This window comes from Rhineura floridana, chromosome 1, assembly GCF_030035675.1.
Source record: "Rhineura floridana isolate rRhiFlo1 chromosome 1, rRhiFlo1.hap2, whole genome shotgun sequence".
Classification (NCBI taxonomy): domain Eukaryota; kingdom Metazoa; phylum Chordata; class Lepidosauria; order Squamata; family Rhineuridae; genus Rhineura; species Rhineura floridana.
Genome location: NC_084480.1, coordinates 130,540,169 through 130,556,048, shown reverse-complemented (window position 1 = coordinate 130,556,048; position 15,880 = coordinate 130,540,169). Strand labels below are relative to the sequence as shown.

Sequence of the window (15,880 nt, the reverse complement as noted above, 5' to 3'; positions counted from 1 at the left end):
GGGAGACATCGTTCCTGTTTTGAAACAAACAGGAGGGTTGCAGGACACTTAATTAAAGCTGTGGTGAACCAGCACAGTCTTAAACAGTCATGTAGCTCTTGAGCTATTTAATCCCTGGTTCTGGTTAGAAAGTTTTCAGAAAGTGTATAGAAGTGAATTAAACAAAAATGCAGACATTGGGACAGATTATAAAATGGGGCTAGAGAGACAGCTGAAGAGACTATGGTGACAGGATCAGGATTAATTCTCAGTGACTAGAGTCACCAACAGGCAGTAGACAGATTTAGATTTCACCATAATGGGATCTCTGAATACATCTCTTTACTTTCTTCCATACAAATAAATAGCTGTCATACTTTAAGAGTTCTGGCTTTCCCCAAAGAATCCTGGGAACTGTAGTTTGTTAAGGGAGCTGTGAGTTGTTAGGACCCTTAACAAATTACAGTCCCAAAGATTCTTGGGGAGGAGCCATGACTCATAAAGTGGAAGAAGAATGCTTTAAATGTATGGTGTGGATGTGGCCTTATGGCGAGAGTAAAACTGTATTTGTGAGGGGTAACTGGCTGGACATCACTGAGATCCTGCAGGTGCACGCATGCATTGCACAATGTGTTTTAGCAAGCAGAGTGCATAGACCTACACTGTGTACCAGCCAGGAGTTTCTTGAAATATACAAGACCTTTCTCCACATACATATCAGTAATAATTATTAATCAGATTTTAGGACTACAGAATAATTTGCACTCTGTAGTTTCATAGGCACACTCCGTTTCATTCATTCACATGTCTTGAAAATGTGGGGAAATAATCCCTCCTTTCGTTTGAGCAGTCGTTCACTATCCTGACTGCAGGTATTACAACATGGTTAATAGCTAAGCAAATCTGTGTTTAGGGATCTTGTGTGTGCTCCTTCACACTTTCTCAAACAATGAAACACGTCACTCAAACACCTCTTGAGGCAGCAATGATTCAGACTGCTACAATCACCTTCCGCAGATAGGGGGAGAAACTCTTCATTTTTTTTAAAGTGCTGACCCGTTTTTCTCCACCACCCCATTTTTTTTGGGGGGGAGGGGAAGTATACATCACCAGTCATGGAGGTCAGCATGGAGCCAGGTCAGTTCCTTCAGCGCTTTCCTTTCCCGTCTTGCGAGCATGCATATGGGAAAAGATCCGAATGGGGAAAAGATTTCGCACAATAGAAACCCGAAAGGTGTTTTGCGCCTAACTACTTTTAATTTTGATACCCCGAGTCTATCTGTGTGTGGAGCTCTTGGCTTAGTTTCCCTTGGATCAGGGAGTGGAGCGGCTGAAGGCAGCAAAGGAAAATGTGGGGGAAAACAGATAGTAGGGGGAGGGGAGACGATGGCTCAGCTTTTTCTAAATATAAAACTAAAGTAACGCCAGAGAGGATGGATCGGGAGAAGGGTGTGTATGTGTGTGAAGTAGACGCACAACGCAGCGAGAGTGAGTCGCTGTCTCTTCACGGTGGTTGGTGTTTTAGGGGAGAGTCACGGAAGGGAGGAGAATAGCAGCCACCAACCCCCCCCCGACACCCTGCAGCTCACTCTCTGGAGAACAGGAAAAGGAAAAGGGGGTTAAGGAAAAGGAGAACGAACCCCCCGTCCTCCCCCCCTATTACGCAGCAGCCCCTGAGCGAGGAGGCTACTGGCTAAGATTCATTCTCCTTCTTTCCCCAGCTGACAACATGGCTGCGGCCGCCAATGCTGCCCAGGATGAACTGAGTAAGTGAGCCTTTGCGCTTGTGGGGTTTTTGTTGGCATAGGGAGCAGGCTTTTTTGGGGGGGGGAGGGGAAAGGTTGACAGCTTTTATTCCTCCTGCTGCTGCTCCCTTACTTTCAGGGGTTCTCTTCTAAAGCTTGGCTTTCTGCTTTAGGGGAGTGGTCCGGCCCTCTCTTCTTTAGGGGCACGTCTGTAGGGAGGCTGTGGGCCTTGAGAGAGTAAACGCTGCTCATTTTTGAGAACACTTTGAGGAGGATTGTTATTTTGCAGAGAAGAGGGGCGGGAAGGCGAAAGGATTTTGCCCTGAAAGGATATGAGCGGTGGTGGGGTTGTGAGGAGGAGCCAGGCGTCTAGGCCTCTGTTGTGCAAAGTCATATTAGGAAATTGAAAGTAATGCTTCAGGACCGGAGAGGGCGGGCTGTCCTCCTTTCGAAGCGAGGCCTCCTCAGCCCTGATGCCCTGACACCCATTGCCTCTTCTTCCTCCCTGTTTTTAAAAGCTCTGCGGTTATTTTTAAGATTTCTGTGAACGGTGTTTAAATCTTTGTAAGAACGAAAAAACGAGGGATGTTTGCTATCGTCTGACATGCTCTTGTGGGGCAGCGTTGAATCCAAAGCTCCCTTGCTGCTGTAGGGATGTAGGGGGGTTCTGAGCTAATTCTTCCTTCCCTTAGTCTATTGCTATGTAAAGTGCAGGCCGAGCGGCAATAATGACTTTGCTTTTCCGGGTTCGCGTCCGGTTCCATGAATTTCTTAGATCGTTCTAGAAGTGGAGGGGTTTTTTGGGGGGGGTATAATCTACTAAGATTCACCCTCCCCCCCTTCAGACGTGGACATCTTTGGGAAGGAAGAAGACGCTGCGTATGGGAAGCTTGTTCCGCCCCAAAGTGTGTTGCCTGGTTTTCCCTCCCTTCGCCCCATTACCTTCCAAATTTAGTCTGCCCCCCCCCATGTTAAAGGGACTGAGGCCTTGCCTCTGCTGGGGCGTGGCATACAAGGGAAGTAATTCTTTGTGACAGGAAATGTCTGCAGTTTATTGCACTGGGGCAAGATGGGAAATGCATTTTTTTGTCTTATTAAAATTATTCTTCCACAATTTTCACATGTTCCTACTTCATTCCTGCGGAACATGTGCTAGTGAAGCTGCGATGGGACTTTGGAGAAAGTCCCATTAAACTAGTTGGAATAGCTTAATTCTGAGTAAAGATGCATAAGTTTGGGCTGTAACTTCTGTGGTTCTTGGATGGGACACTCCCTAAATAAAGCTTGATTTCAAGTTCCTCCTTCAGGATAAGTCATACTGTCTGATCTTGAGTAAGTCTCCTCCTTGCCCCCATACCTCAGTTTTCTTTTGTTCAAAGTTACATGATTTGGCTCTACTTACATCAGAAGGCTGAAACATAAAATGACACATACAAATGCTTAGAATATGAAGTATTCAGTTTCTTTTATGCTGTTCCCTAGAACAATTGGGAAGACATAAGTAAACTTTCTCAGTCTTATAGTTTACCTTCAACATTTTTTTTAAACTATCTTGGCCAATACTTGATTTTGGAAACTGACTGTTCAAAAATTATTTGTACATTTAAAATGCTTAAAGTAATTGATACACATGTATTTCACATCTCAATGATCTTTACAAGCCTATGGACTGGTTTGCATCTAACTGAAGAGGCCCATTAGCACTAAGCCATGTGGGTGCTTGGAGCAAACATTTTGGCTGCTTTGCTCCTCTTCCAGTCCTGCCACTGGTATGCTACCTGGAGCTATGCCCAGGTTTGGCTTAGTGTTACATGTGAACCTGGGCTCGTGGTTTGACTTGTTCCAAACAAGCCATAGGCTGTAGGCTGACTGTTCATGATTTGTTTGGGGGAGACAAACCATGAGCCTTGGTTTGCACATACCACTGACCTAAACCTTGACTTAGCTCCAGGTAATGTAGCAGCAAAACCAGGGGATGAGCAAAGTAACTGTAGTTTTTGCTCTAAGTATTTATGCTTGCTTGTTGACATTAAACCATGGATTGGCTTAGTTTGAGAGATGATGGCTTGCTTGAGGCCACATGCAGTGTGATCCAAAGCGTGTTTACTTAGAAGGAAGACCTATTACGTTTGGAAATTACTTTCTATTAAGTTTGCTTAGGCTTGTAGCCCTAATGAATCTGTGACTGAGATTTCAAAATTTATTTATTAAGTCTCAAACTTAACAAAGAATGAGGCATGCACTGGAAGCAGCCTTCACCAAGGTAACCTCAGAAGGGGTCATTTGTCCCAGGAAGCTCATTTGCTCTTGATCCACATTGTCGTACCCGAACACCTGGCTTTTTGTTTTTTGCCGTGTTACTTATGTTTAGAATAGGTTTCCTTTCTCTTACTTGTCAAGCCAGCTTCCCACTTTTTTCCCTTGTGAAAACCCACTTCTTCCACAAAGGCTTCTCTAGACCACCACAGCCATATATTATTCTGCGTTGCCTGGGGCTACTCTCCTCTTCCTTGCTTCAAAGATGTTTTGGTGCTGGAGGCAGAAAATCCAAACAGTACCCCTCTTTGGTGATAAAAATATAACAGTATACTAAATAACATATAATTTTAATGGCATCCTAAAACTGTTGTTTTCATGGTGGGGGCTGCTTAAGCGTGCTAATAGTAGAGCCAGCCCTGCCTCCCACTGGTGCCTTTCAAGCTTTTCGACAGTTTGATTGTGAAGAAGTTGTTTTCTGTGTTGATGTGGTTTTATTATTGCTTTTGTTTAAATGATGTCATGTTCCACTGTGGATCAGGTGGGGCTGCATGGCAGGATAGAAAAATGGATATACAATACATGCTTGAACCTTACTTTATCCCTTTCTTTTGGCCTTAAATTGTAAGTAAGCATTCAGGCATCCTTTGTATTCTAGTCGCTACAGTTCCTAGTCCATTACCCCAAAATAAGCCCTGTCACCTCTTCTTCTGCATGCATTTCTCTCCTTCACTCAAATACAGTGTGTTTTTAAACAGAGAAGCTAGGTAGAAATAATAATAATACAGACAGGGGTGACTAAATTCAGCTTTGCCATGCTGACAACCATGCTTTTCTAACAAGGTTTTGAGGGGAAAGTTTTAAGGATAAGTACGCAGTACTCCCTGAAGCATTTTAAAATAAGCTGTATTTTAAAAGTGGACTCTCACTTATGATCAGAGTGTTTAAAATCTATACTGCTCTTGCAAATAGATGCCCTCACTTTTGGGTGAAAGACATTTTCCCAGTCCATCTTGCAGAGCATTAGTGTTGCAAGCCCTTTAGTTTTAATTGTTATGAAAAAGGCCTGTTCTTTGTGGCAACATTCCTTGATTAATCTTGCAGTGACTAGATCTGTCATGAAATTCATCTGGTCTGACATGTCTCAGGCACACTGCTCTGTCCATTCTGCATTCAGTGTATGAATATGATATAGTGAAACTATGTGGGCATTCTACCATGAAAACAATCTCTCTGAGCATTTTTACACCATTATTCTTGGTATGTGGGTGCCCCTTCTCAATCTGGAAAGAGTTGGAGAAAGTGATACGTACTAACATCTGCACACGTGTGCATATACATACTAAGTGGAACAGGCTATTTTGAAAAAGGAATGAAATTGGAGTTCATGTCTGAAAATATGAATTTATTGTTTTTGGAAAAGGTATAGGGGGCTTGCATCAATCACTGGTGTATCTTTTAAAGTGATGAGTAGCCCAGTCATATGGATTTGTTGGCAAAAATTGATCCTGTGCTAGTACTGTATGGCTGCCCTATCTGAAGAGCATTTATTTTAAACTATTGAAAGAGGAGTTACAGTAGTTTAAGGGGCTGAAAGCGAGAATGGGAAATAGCTGCAGCATTAGAAACCTGGACCTTCTTACTTGCCTTTAAGATTTTTGCCTGAGTATAATCCAGTCCAGGAATATGGGGTCCCTTTCTCCCAGGCTGGTCCTTGTCTTGTTTCTCCATATCTAAACACACGTTTGCTGACATAGTAGCTATATAACATATAGGCTACTTTCTGAAGACCAGAAGGTCTTGAGACTGGTGCCCTGCAAACCATTCTTTATTTTATCACTGATATGTTTGCCACCTTGGGCTCCTTTGGGAGGAAGCACAGGATATAAATTTAATGAAATAGACAAACAAACAATAAGCAAACCATAGTTACCAAGCTGGCAGCCAGCCTCATGAATGCTTGCTCCATTTTCTCCTATTTAGTGCAATGCACTTCTCCATTTCTTGACTTTAACTGTGACTTCCATCAGAGCAAATCTATCACACAAACCTGGTGAATAGAGGGACGGGAACAGGGAACTTACTCTGAAGAAGATGAGAGTATGTCTGTAGATGAAACTGGCTCCAAAACAATGTTCTGGAAGAAGCTAGTATTCTATCTGCTGTGGGCCACTGGTAAGTGAGCCTTTTCAAAACAGCTGGTGCATGCATACACATAAACCTGCCTTCTGGAAATAGTGTAAGACATTTTTCTTCATTACAACTTTTGATATCTGTGGATAAGTATGACTAGGCCATGATGTGTGTAAGTAAAGTTTGTTTAACATTTTGTTAATCACATTGACCTCTTGAGATCTGGATGGCTACAAAGTAAATCAAATAATTAAAAAACCGTGGGTGACCCTTTAAGATGGCCATACAAGCGGTGCAGTAGAACTGTTGATATCTTAATACAAGCCTCCAGTTTGTATGAGATGTTTTGCTGAAGTAAATCCAATCTTGGCAATGTATTGGTGAATAAGTAATGTTGGGTTGTAACTATCTTGCTGTTCGTTGTAGATTTTTTTTAGTTCTGAATTAGTCTTTGTTTCTCATCTTTTTATCATAGATCAGCTTGAACGTGTCTTCTTACGTCTTGGCCATGCAGAAACAGATGAGCAATTGCAGAATATTATATCCAAATTCCTACCTCCTGTTCTTCTGAAACTTTCCAGTACGCAGGAAGGAGTACGAAAAAAGGTATGTATGGGCTGTCTGGGTACAGAAGACAGACAAAGACAAAATGATTAAAAATCTTCCTGTGTGTCAGTTTTATATACTTGTAACTTATTCTGCTTGGAGCCAGTTAGTGTACCGTCAGATTTTTTCTTTAAGTAAAACTTTTTATTTTCAGCGGGTAACCTGAATATTGTTCAGGGCTCTGTTCTAGTTCAGGAAAATATAAAGGCTTGGTTCATTTTTTGGGTTTGGGTTTACATGAGAAGTAAATAGCATATTTGATAGATTTTCACTTGGTAGTCTAGATCAGCGCATTATATTTTGGACTTGTAATGTTGGAATTCAAATCCAGTTTGGTCAAATCAAGGAGGATTATTTTTCCCCTTTCAGGTTATGGAATTGTTAGTTCACCTGAACAAACGTATCAAAAGTCGTCCCAAAATCCAACTGCCGGTGGAGACTTTACTAGTTCAGTACCAAGATCCTGCTGCAGTGTCCTTTGTCACAGTAAGTGGTTTCTTAAAAATATGTCAGCTGTTGAAAAATGAGGGCTCATCGCAGTTAGAATTTGCATCCAGTTGTCTCATAAATATAATTTTGCCATTTTAAACCTTAGATAGTTATGTCATTGGAATTGATGGGAAAAACATGTATTGAATGAAGATTATTAGGGTTTTTCATGCATGGCTTTTAACATATTAGAAGGGCCCAGTCTTGTTAGGAAGCTGCTTTAAACCAAGCCAGACCATTGGTCTGTCTAGTCCAGTATTGTCTACACTGATTAGCAGTGGCTCTTTCAGGGATCAGATGGGAGCCTTTCCCAGTCCTATCTGGAAATGCTGGGGATTGAACCGGGGACATTCTAAATGCAAAGCATGTGCTGTACCACTGAGCTACAGCCCTTCTTGTTGACATAGGAGATATAAGAGTATCTAATAAGAGCTAGATAACCTAAATTTCTAAACAATATCTACATGTTTGTAGACTTGCTTAACTTTTTTTGTCAGAATTTTGGATAATTGGATGATTGCCTGTTTTCATTTCTTTTTATAGCTTGTCCCATTCCATCGCTAAAGTTAATCTCACATTAAAAAAAGATTTTCAGGGTGAGGCTTAAGCTTTGACAAGTCAGTAGGGTAGTTGAAAATGATTAGATAGCCTCCCAAGTGTGTGTGTTTGCTCTTTAAAAACACTTGCTCATAGGTGTTTTCTAGTTTATTGTGGAAGGACATAATTTCCTGTGTATATTAGGCACTATCCGTTAAGGGCTTGAACAGCAAATCCAGCACCTTAACTTGTACCTGGAGCACTGGTGTAATGTCTTCCTGGCAACTTACTTTAGTTAGGAAATGGGCTTCTGCATTCAGACCTATTTAAAATGCATTTTAATAATCTCACTCAAGGTGAATGAGGTTGTAGAACTTCTGGTGAACTTGGCTAGTTGACAAATATGGGAATTTTGGTGACATTTGCCAAGAAGGGGATTCTTCTGTTCAGGTTTCTTATTGCTGTACAAAGATACCTTATGTTGCTATTTCCTTGCAATGGTGCTGTGAAGATTTATCTTGTACTTCTTGCAGAATTTTACAATAATATATGTTAAAATGGGTTACCCTCGTTTACCTGTGGAAAAGCAATGTGAGCTGGCTCCCACTCTCCTTACTGCAATGGAAGGAAAACCTCAACCCCAACAAGACAGGTATAATGGCCTGAACATACAACTTCTTTTGGCTTGTCTGAATTTTAATTGCCCATTTAAAAAAAAAAATCTTGGATGTCCTTTAATGGACCTGATTGTATTTAAGGCTGCAAGTTCATGTTCAGAAGAAAATCAGGTGGTACAACCTTTCTTCCCACTTCAAGATTAGACACTGGAGAAGGGAACATCACATGGTTTGACTGTTTCCCAGTGTGAAAATCTTATCTGCAGAAAACTAATATGTTAGGAAGGCTAATCTAGAATTATTTCCTTGATGTGATTGCTTTTAACAGATAGGGAGTTTTGGGTGTTTGCTTTAACTGAGGCACACTCGACTTATCACAAGATCAATGAGCCTGTCTGTCCAGCGCTAGAACTTTTACAGTACTTTAAATATCTTGCTTTGTTTGTCAAGCAACATTCCTACCGCATATGGATGAATCATAATCTTGGGTATAATCTACTGAGTATAATCTTGGGTATAATCACCATGAGGTTTAGTTCATTTTGGTGTAATTTTGAAGATGTTCAATTGGGATACGTATAACCCAAAATAAAGATGAATTTTTAAGTAGACTTAATGTTACCAGCATTTGCTTCTTGTGAACATGAATGTGCTTTCCCTCTCAATGATAGGTTTCATAGATATCAAGTGAAAACTAATAATTCATGATGTCTTGTTTCACAGTTGCAGTAAATATAATTGTTTTTCAGCCTAATGCACCTTCTAATACCAACCCTTTTTCACATGAAATATCCTGTTGAACCTCTGAAAGCAGCTTCTCCATTTAATCTTGCTGAAAAACCAAAGACTGTGCAGCTGCTCTTGGATTTTATGCTGGATGTTCTCCTTATGCCATATGGGTAAGTAATGTAAGCAGTTGGGAATGTTTGTGTTCCCATTGAAGCGTGTGGCCAGTATTGTTAAAATTGTTAAAGGCCCTGGGTTTGAGGGAGGGGTAGGAATGCTCTCATTTTTAAAGTGTTGCTCTCTTGAAGGTTTAGCTGCTCAAAACCCTTAGCAAGCATCCTAGGCTTTATAACTTATATTGAGCCAGATCAAAGCCTGAAACATGTCTGAGACCCCATTTTCTACCTCACATCAATTATAAACTGCTGGGCAAATCAGTTGCTGCTGATTCTTAAGATCATTCATCTCACGGAAGCTCACGAAATAATTACTGCGTGTATTTGGGCCTGATTCAGACATAGTTTCTGATCCTGGGTTAAGGGGAATCCTGTTTAGTGCTAACCAGAGATAGTGGCCACATTTGGATGTAATGCTAAATCATGGTTTAGAGCTATGTGAATGAGCCTAGTCTCCTCCCCATTTTTTAAAATGCTAACTTCAAACCATGGTTTATGAAGCTGGCTTGTTGACACTATTTAGCGTGAGACCACAATCTTCCATCCCCAGTTTAGAAGAAAATATGAGCTGCATTTAAGGGAAAGTGAAAACAAAACTTCCTAATAGAGGGTGGAGCATGTGAGCCTGGGAGGAGGCTAGACTAGGCTCATTCATGTAGCACTGAACCATTGTGTATTGGTAAGTCCAAAATGTAACCACTGTCTGTCTTACTGTAATAGTTAACAGTGGTTAATTTCAGGGGTGGGAATGTGTGCTCTCGATGATGGTGGATCACACAATTGCATTCACCACAATTAAGCAATTGGGAACATAACATCTTTGCTCCTCTCTACCTGGCCTTTGTCACCTGAGATGTACATTTGTAGGACCCATCCTATTTTTTGTGATGCTGTGATTTTAGGTTGTTTTAATTGCTTTTAATGATGTATGTTAAAATTGTTGTAACCCGTCCTGAAACCTCTGGGTGAAGGGCGGGTGGTGGTGATGTTGATAATAATTATAATTAATAAACAACAACAACAATAATAATAAGCTAGGCCATGGAAGTTGTAATGCACAAGTTGGTTCCTTCTATGACACACATGTACATAATCTAAGAACAAAAATGCTTTCCTTCATAATGATTGCTTTATTCATTTGTAAATTTATACAGATTTAATTTACACTGATAAGGGCTCCTTTTAGAAGGAAGGGTGGGATAGAAATTTAATAAATAAATATCAGGTTACCATTTTAGTGAAAACCTGTCATATTAAGTGGTTCCTGAGAAATGGAAGATTCTGTTATACGTGTGTATGATTAAATATTATACAATATTTAAAGAGAATCTGATACCTTTTATAACAAGGGTTTGCTGGTCTCTTGTTGATTGACTCTGCTGTTTTTCATACTGAATATTCCCTCAGTCTTCCCTTGATTGAAATAAAACACTGATGTCTGAAAACTTTTAACTTGCTTTATTTAAAACCTTATCTTGTGCCATTCAGGTGGAGAGAGGAGTAAAGCAAGGATGCATTTTGGCCCCTTATTTAACTTCTACATTAATGATACCATTCCTGGGATGGCCTCCCCTTCTTTTTTCCCTCCATCAGCTGGCAACCGTAAGATCCCATTATTGCTTTATGCTGACGACCTGGTTTTACTATCCCTGAATAAAATCGGACTTAAAAGGATGCTAGCCCAGCTCAGCACTTTCTGCAAGGAGCAGCATCAGTCAATCATTCCAAAACCAAGATTATGGTGTTTGGTAAGAGGAAGCCCAATTCCAACTGGGTCCTTAACGGGCACCAATTGGAACAGGCCCACCTATTCAAATACCTGGGACTGTGTTTCAGTGAGAAACTCTCATGAAAGCCGCACATGAAGGCAATTACACTCTCAGGCAACAGATAGTTATGTCAGCTCAGAAGGTTTTTCTACACAAGAGGGGGCCAATTTGTTAATCCCATGCTTAAGGTCTTTGCTGCCAAAACTTTAGCTCACATGCTTTACGGGGCAGAACTGTGGGGGGAAACTGTCAAACACAAGATAGAAGCCCTGCAAAATAAGTTCATGAGACAGATATTGGGACTCCCTCTTGGGGCCCCTGCAGCTCACCTTAGAGCGGAGCTTGGTCTCCCTTCACTTGCAGCCAGAATCGATCTAGCTTACTTTAGATACTGGCTCAGAATATATAGGATGGATGAGCATTCTCTCAGTAAACTTTGTTGGTCGGAGCAGCTTAAGAACGGGGGGTGGGCCCTCCGGTGCCAGGTAAAGTTGGAGATGTACAATCTATCCATGAGGGAATTCCTAAGCCTTAGTCCACATGGCCTTAGGAAGTGGATCTTCGATTATGATGCGTGCCAAGATCGGGAAACTATTGCTGTTGCCCCCTTTTCCCCTTGGTACCCCCTATTCAAAGTTAATCACGCCAGATCACGCTACTTTGAGGTTTTGTCATACGCCGCCCTTCATAGGGCTTTCACGGAACTTAGGTTCCAAATGATGCCCTCAGCCTTCCTCGATGAGAGATACTTGGGGATTCCAACCAAGGAACGGAGATGCATTTATGGGTGTAACTGTATAGAAGACATGTCCCATTACCTGCTACACTACCTGCTACACTGCCCGCTATATGAGGATCCCAGAAGGAAATTCTTGGCCCAATATATTCACTTGCGCCCAGGCAATTGCTCCCGGGCGTTGATAGTGGAGCTCCTAGGTGATAATGCTAAACAAGTAATACTTTCCGTGGCTAATTTTGTGCTGGCCGCCAAAAAGCTGCGAGCGAGCCACATTAAGACCTATAACATCTTTTAAACTCCGGCCTATTTTAACCTATCTGATGTTTTAACCCTGCTTTTATTGTAAAACCCTTTTGTATTTTGCAAAGGCCTATGGCTATATGCAGTAAAGCTTTGTTGTTGTATTTAAAACAGTGATATTTATTTTTCACAGAATTGCTGTATTTTTATATTTGTTGTACTTGCTTTTGAGCTAATTAGCAGTGGGGTCATATGGTAACAGAATAAACATTTTATGTTACCCATAAGAAGTCTCTTTGTTTAAATAAGAGAGCAAAAACTGGCTACTGAGATGAGATCTTTAGAGAGATTGCTGTTTAGTGATCATGTTACACAGAGAGCTGCTAGGGTTCCCCCAGGTCTTACAAAGTTGCTGACTCTGGCTAGGTTCTTCAGTCTGAGCAACTTGTTACTGGCATAGTCTGTACTGTCCTTCATATGATCCACCCACTAGCTCACCCTGACCTTTTTCTTCCTCTAGATATGTATTGAATGAATCCCAGAGTCGCCAGAGTACACCAACAGGACAGGGCTCCTCTTCATCAAGTAGTTCTGGAGGTTCTGGGATCCCTCAGCCTCCTCCAGGGATGAGCTTTTATGCAGCCAGGCGGGTAATTGGAGACAGTCCATGGACACCTGAACAGTTGGAACAGGTAAAGCAAACACATTGCAGTGGGAGGGTATGTCTGAGAGTGGTGCAAAAGTTGCCAAATGTATGCATGTTAACTCAGCTGCTAAGGGAGCCAAATATATGATTGCATGCTTCCCACTCTCTCCTATAACATTTAGACATAGAAGGGGATGCACATTTGAGGCCTGACCCACTTGTGATCTGGTGGCAATATAAAATATAAAATGCAAAAGATTGTATCCTACTCAGAGCAGACCCATTGAAATTAAGGGACAGAACTAACTAAATATCAATGGGTCTCCTTTGAGTATAATTTAGTTGGATGTAGTCCAAATATAGGAAGGCCAAATATAGGATAGTGTAGATTTGTAGTGGTCAAGTGCTATCTTCCATACATGCATTATTATGAGAATTGCAGAAAGCCTTGTTACTCATCTGGCTGTTGCAAATCCAGTCCCAGCTACCTTGCCAGTGCCAACAGTAATACTTTATGGTGGCTGGGGATATTTTATTGTGTGTGTGTGTGTGAGGTATTTGCCCCATTAACGCTCTTATAGTATAGCCTATGATGAACTGGCTGCCAATTTTTATCTGCTTCTACCATCCTGTGGTTATAATAAAATAAAATCTCAGTCCTAGTTAGTGTCGCTTGTGGACCATGTGCCTGATCAGACTAATTGATTTTCCTTCTTTTCCCCCCACCCCTGGCATTGCTGGGCAGTGTAAATTGGGCATTGTGAAATTTATTGAAGCTGAGCAGGTGCCTGAACTTGAAGCTGTAATACACCTGGTCATTGCTTCCAGCGACACACGTCACAGTGTAGCCACTGCAGCAGATCTTGAACTCAAAAGCAAGCAAAGGTAATGACTTGTAATTTTAAAACTTAGAATTGTTTTTTAAATAGAAAGTGAAGCTTAAATATTAAAAATCCTTCCATTTGCTGATTAGAAAATCTTGCTTATTACAGTGGCATAGACAATGGTGTTTACTAACTTTTTGATGCTGTCATATTGTAGGACCCCTCTCCCTTGTTTCTAGGTGGGCAGTTTTTATCTTTTTGAAGAGAATAAGGCTAGACAAATTCCAGGCATATGACTATGAGAGCTTCTTTTAGCTCCTTCTCTTGTATTTCTCTTTTCCACCTAATGGTGCTCAAGGCAGCCAACAGCAATAAAAGATGCAACAAAGTACAATCTTAAAAGCCAGGCAGGTAAGACATCAATAAAAAACAAGTTACCATACATTTACATGTCAGCTTCTGAGCCAAGGGTCTGCCTAACTAAAAATGTTTTTATCTACTGGCAGATGGTAATCAGAGATGGGGCTAGCCAAGTGTCTTTTAAGGAGTTCTAGAGCCTGGAGCACTTTTTCTGCAGTTTCTGCCAAATGTGCTGCACATGTTGGTGGGATGAAAAGAAGGGTCTCTCCTAAGGTTCTTAAAACCTGGGCAGCCTTGCAGTTATTTGATGCTGGCACCTAGGAATGTAAAATTTGTTATCCATCCTTGGAGAATATGGATATAATAGTTCTGCACCAAGCAAATCCTTGCATATATAGGTGATGAGGATTGCCTTTCCTCCTCTAAGCCAACAGTGTCACAGCCTCTTTAGAACCCATCTGACATAGGAAAGAATGCTCATAGCAATTTCTGATATTTAAGACTGTTTCTGGAATTTTATCATGTCATTTCTTTTGGAAGTAAATGTGCAATGCCCAGATTTACCACTGTCTTATTGATTATGCATCTGTTATGACTTTGCTGTCATTTCAGTAATGGTGTTCCTTTCACTTTGCTGTTGGAATTTGAGAGTATTTCTTGGTTGTCACAGGTTGGAAAAGCACATATCTGAAAAGAAATTAATTTCTCAGGGAAACATCCAACAATGTCTTGCCTGCTTGTTTTACAGAAATCAGTTTGGTAATGTTACTTGTGGTTTCTGTTCTCCCTCTGTGCAGCATGCCCTGCACCACCAAATCTGCTCCAGAGGGTCCCAGTCCTTGAGAGCAGATACTTTGGGTGCACAGGGGGCTGCAGTGGGGAGGAAAGGAAGGAGAAGCCCTGTTGCACACATGAACACACGCTTGTGCTGGGTTGGATCTCTCCCTCTGTGTGCAGGCCACAGCTTTGCATTTGAAAGACTTTAGGGCTTAAATTGTTCCAACACAACCTCTCTTCATATGATAAGGGGATCCTATGCTCTCGCACTTAAAATATTGTAAATTGATAACTGGGGTAGTGAGGGTAATGCTATAACTCATTTGAAAAGTTACAATAGGAAAAATATAAATGTTATAAATAAAATATATTAATGAACAATTACTATATCAAATCAAAATGTGTATTCTAGGATCCAGAGTCCTACTTTGGGCTAACCAACTTTTACTGGGGATGTTACAGAATAAGACATACTAAGGAATGGAGGGAGAGGGAATGGGAGGAATTAAAAATAAATACAAAATAATTACTAACAGAGCAATGCAAATTGTAGGAAGCTAGTATAATTTACACCAGGGTAATTAATGCTGGTGTAGCTTACCCCTATTTCATACTTGGTTCAGGAGTGGGGCTGCTTCTTTCTCTCCCTCTCCCTCCCCCCCCCTCTGATGGTCCCTTCAGATTCAAAAGTGGCTTGCTATATGGCACTAGGAGCTGATCTTCTAGAAACAGAAGCCTAAAGTCTTATCTATGTGAAACCAAATGAATAAGTTTTGGATCCTGGCCATAGTCTTGAGATGCATTTAGCTGCTGCTTTCCTGGTGGGGACTAGAGATGTGAAGGCCTGGGGGAGGGGGAAATGGAGAAAAAAAATACTGAAAATATATAGCATGGGAGATAAAGCGATGCTTTTCTGGCAACTAACAAATTTCACTTGGAATAATGTAAACATAATTACTTCTGCTACTTTAACAAATATGTATCCTTTTTAACATCTTTTAGTTTAATAGACTGGAACAATCCAGTCATCATCAACAAGCTATATAAAGTGTACCTTGGGGACATACCACTGAAAACCAAGGAGGTAAGACTGCTCTCCTGGATCTATGTTCTTTTTTTATTTCAGTGAATTCTGCTTTTATTCTAAAGATAATTTTCTCTTTAGATGTGCAGTTTTGGTTCTTTTATTTGTTGAAATAGTGAGTCAGGCCCAGTTTTGGTATTCAGGGTTATCTGATGTTCCTGCTGTTCTTCTCTTTCA

General features: G+C 41.0%; 1 protein-coding gene across 8 annotated transcripts in view; it reads left to right on the top strand.

The window, feature by feature from the left end:
- The first annotated feature begins 967 nt into the window (after positions 1-967).
- ECPAS (Ecm29 proteasome adaptor and scaffold) overlaps positions 968-15,880 on the top strand; it is an 81,841-nt gene continuing 66,928 nt past the window's right edge. For 2 of the 8 annotated variants that reach the window (XM_061632087.1, XM_061632062.1), the window contains exons 1-9: positions 1,398-1,467; positions 1,701-1,745; positions 6,589-6,719; positions 7,089-7,205; positions 8,279-8,397; positions 9,112-9,261; positions 12,533-12,704; positions 13,404-13,543; positions 15,622-15,703. In XM_061632087.1, the coding sequence (XP_061488071.1) occupies positions 1,413-1,467; positions 1,701-1,745; positions 6,589-6,719; positions 7,089-7,205; positions 8,279-8,397; positions 9,112-9,261; positions 12,533-12,704; positions 13,404-13,543; positions 15,622-15,703 (1,011 nt within the window). In that variant the 5' untranslated portion in view covers positions 1,398-1,412. The other 6 variants (XM_061632105.1, XM_061632115.1, XM_061632079.1 and 3 more) reach the window with 6 other exon arrangements.